The sequence below is a fragment of the Rhincodon typus genome, chromosome 43 (genome assembly GCF_021869965.1).
Source record: "Rhincodon typus isolate 14 chromosome 43, sRhiTyp1.1, whole genome shotgun sequence".
NCBI lineage: Eukaryota > Metazoa > Chordata > Chondrichthyes > Orectolobiformes > Rhincodontidae > Rhincodon > Rhincodon typus.
The window spans coordinates 9,928,911-9,931,921 of record NC_063374.1 but is presented as its reverse complement, the minus strand read 5'-3'; the positions used below and the strand labels follow the sequence as shown (position 1 = coordinate 9,931,921).

Here is a 3,011-nt window from a genome sequence, read left to right as displayed (position 1 = left end):
TAGCACGGCCAATCCACCCTAACCTGCACATCCCTGGGCACTATGGGGCAACTTAGCACGGCCAATCCACCCTAACCTGCACATCTTTGGACTGTGGGAGGAAACCCAAGCACCCAGAGGAAACCCACGCAGACACGGGGAGAATGTGCAAACTCCACACAGTCGCCGGAGGGTGGGATCGAACCCGGGTCCCTGTCACTGTGAGGCAGCAGCGCTAACCACTGAGTTAAACATCGCCCTGCTTCCCACATGACCAGTGTCCCCCTCGCACACAGGTGTGCATTCTGATCACCCTGCTGTTGCAGTGTCGGTTTGGGCCGTTGTACAGAGAGGGATGAGTTTGCTTTCAGACCAGTGGACGTGGACCTTTTACTGACGGGAAGACTGAGAATTCCTGGAAGTTGAGTTTAAGCTGCGTACGTGAGGTCATGAACAGCAGTCTGTGCTGACGCTTGCCATTCAGTGTGAGAAAGGGACCTGACCTTCCACTTCCCAATGACTACCGCTCCCCCGCCCCGTTCTGCCTAAGCGCCTCGGACAGCGAAATTCCTGCTGCTCTTGAGCAATCGGGTCTGCTCCCGGACTCCCCCCGCCCTGGGCGGTGGTGGTCAGTGTGTGTGAGTCAGTGCTGGGGGAGGGGAATGCCTCCCCTCCTGCCACCGACCACACCGTTCCCCCCGTGGGCTGCATGTCAGCTGTGACAAGCTGTGAGTACATGCTCTTTCCAGGGCCAAAGACCAGATGACGGGGATGTGGGAAGCCACAAGCTGTGTCACGAAAGTGTCTTGAGCCAGTACAGGCGCACACACGAGGGAACGCACACACGCTCTGAGCCATAGAACACACACAAGCAAGTCTTCGCAAGCTGCACTAGCACCACCCCCGCCCACCCAATCCCTCACCCTCCCCCACTCCTTTCCTCACTTCAGGGCATCCTAAGCCTCACAGCAAATGATAAATGTTACTACTTTGAAGTGCACTCCCTGTTCTAATGTAGGAAACACCACGGCCAGTTTTTCACACTGCAAGATCCCATGCACAGCGATGTGGGAATGACCCACATCATGTTTTCAGTGACTTTGGTTCAGGGATAAATACTGACCCCAGTTTAATGTCTCATTATATCTCTGGCAGTGCCCGCTCCGTCAGCGCTGACCCCGCGGCAGTGCCCGCTCCGTCAGCGCTGACCCCGCGGCAGTGCCCGCTCCCTCAGCACTGACCCCGCGGCAGTGCCCGCTCCCTCAGCACTGACCCCGCGACAGTGCCCGCTCCCTCAGCACTGACACTTGATGTCAGATGTGTGTTGAATGCTGCTGTGGGGATAAGCAGCCGTGTGCTCACAAACACTTGTGTGGGAATAGATTTGGAGAGAAGATAGTATTCAGTCCTGGGAAAATGGAATTAGCAGTTCCTGCTGATCAGACTCACTTGCCTTTCTGTGTCTCTGTCTAACGTTCCAGGTTCCGATGCTGGTGCCTGGCTTGACGTATCCCATCGTGACTTTTGTAGAGAGTCTGAGTGACAGGGGAGCCTCGGACACCATTAAGGTGAGGCCAGGAAGACAGCTTACCCACCGCACTCCCCCTCCCAACCCCCATCCCCCCCCATCCCCCCAAAAAAAAACCTGACCTTGGATTATCATGGGCCCTCAACTGCCCCGGACTCCGACTCCCTGATAAACCATCTCCAAGGAGCAGCAACATCTCTCACACAGTGTGTAACCAAGAGCCACTTCAGCAGAAACAAGGGACAAGAGACTAAAGGCTCAGTCACAGCGATCGGTTTTAGCAATGGTCTTAAAGGAGAAGTGGGAGAGAATTTCTAATCTCGGGACCCCAGGCAGCTGAAGGCACGGCCACACTGGTGCAGCGATACAAATCAAGGGGATGCTCGAGAGGCCAGGATTGGAGGGGGTGACAGAGATAGGGAGGGGGTGTAGGGGCCGGAGGGGGTGACAGAGATAGGGAGGGGTGTAGGGGCCGGAGGAGGGGCACCAGGTGGGCGATGTTTGGGTGGGCAGTCACCAACAGCAGCTGATGCCTGTTGATACCATCTCTCCGTTACAGGTGTTTGTCCTTGCCACGGGCCGGCGTGCTCCCATCCTGACTGCCCACATCCATATGCCTGTCAGCGAGGGACCAGTGCTGGCATGATGGTCGACCCCTGTGGAGCGGGCTCACAGCCTCTGGACTGACTGGATTAGCTCTCGTAGACCCATAGTTATACCTGCTGCTCCCCATTGACCAGCTGGAGATTTCAGCCTTCATCACAGTCTATCACAGGAAGGAAGAAAGATCCCGCCACCCAATGTCGGAGGGTTAGCGCTGAGGGAGCGCCGCACCGTCGGAGGGTCAGTGCTGAGGGAACGCCACTCTGTCGGAGGGTCAGCGCCGACGGAGCGGGCACTGTCGGAGGGTCAGCGCCTACGGAGCGGGCACTGTCGGAGGGTCAGCGCCGAGGGAGCGGGCACTGTCGGAGGGTCAGCGCTGAGGGAGCGCCACTCTGTCGGAGGGTCAGCGCCTATGGAGCGGGCACTGTCGGAGGGTCAGCGCCGAGGGAGCGGGCACTGTCGGAGGGTCAGCGCCTACGGAGCGGGCACTGTCGGAGGGTCAGCGCTGAGCGTCCTGACTGTGTGAGCTACCCATTAGCTTGGTGTAGATTAAATAGAGAATGCAGTGCTTGTTTAAGGGTGTGAAGAAATGTCGAATGTATCTGAGAATAAACCTGATTTTTGGAATAAACATGTCTCGTGCTGCTCTGTGATGTTACACCCTTAAGCGTCCTGCGTCATCCCTCTCAGTTTCTGTATTCACTGCACGTCAACTCTCAAACACTCACCCAATCAATCAGTGTCCCACCACGGTGTACCCGTCAGCGTGGCGTACCGTTTACCACGGTGTACCCGTCAGCGTGGCGTACCGTTCAGCGCCGTACCGGTCAGCGCGGCCTACCAGTTAGCGTGGAGCACTGGGCCGCGCACTGGTCAACTCTGAGTTGCCTAATTACTGGTG

At 57.3% G+C, this 3,011-nt stretch overlaps 1 protein-coding gene across 1 annotated transcript in view; it reads left to right on the top strand.

Moving 5' to 3' along the window:
• bbs1 (Bardet-Biedl syndrome 1) overlaps positions 1 to 2,741 on the top strand; it is a 21,477-nt gene extending 18,736 nt beyond the window's left edge. Inside the window, exons 16-17 of the mRNA XM_048619642.1 lie at positions 1,461 to 1,547; positions 2,067 to 2,741. Of these exons, the coding sequence (XP_048475599.1) occupies positions 1,461 to 1,547; positions 2,067 to 2,153 (174 nt within the window). The 3' untranslated portion in view covers positions 2,154 to 2,741. The remainder of the gene's footprint in view (positions 1 to 1,460; positions 1,548 to 2,066) is intronic.
• The last annotated feature ends 270 nt before the right edge of the window (positions 2,742 to 3,011 follow it).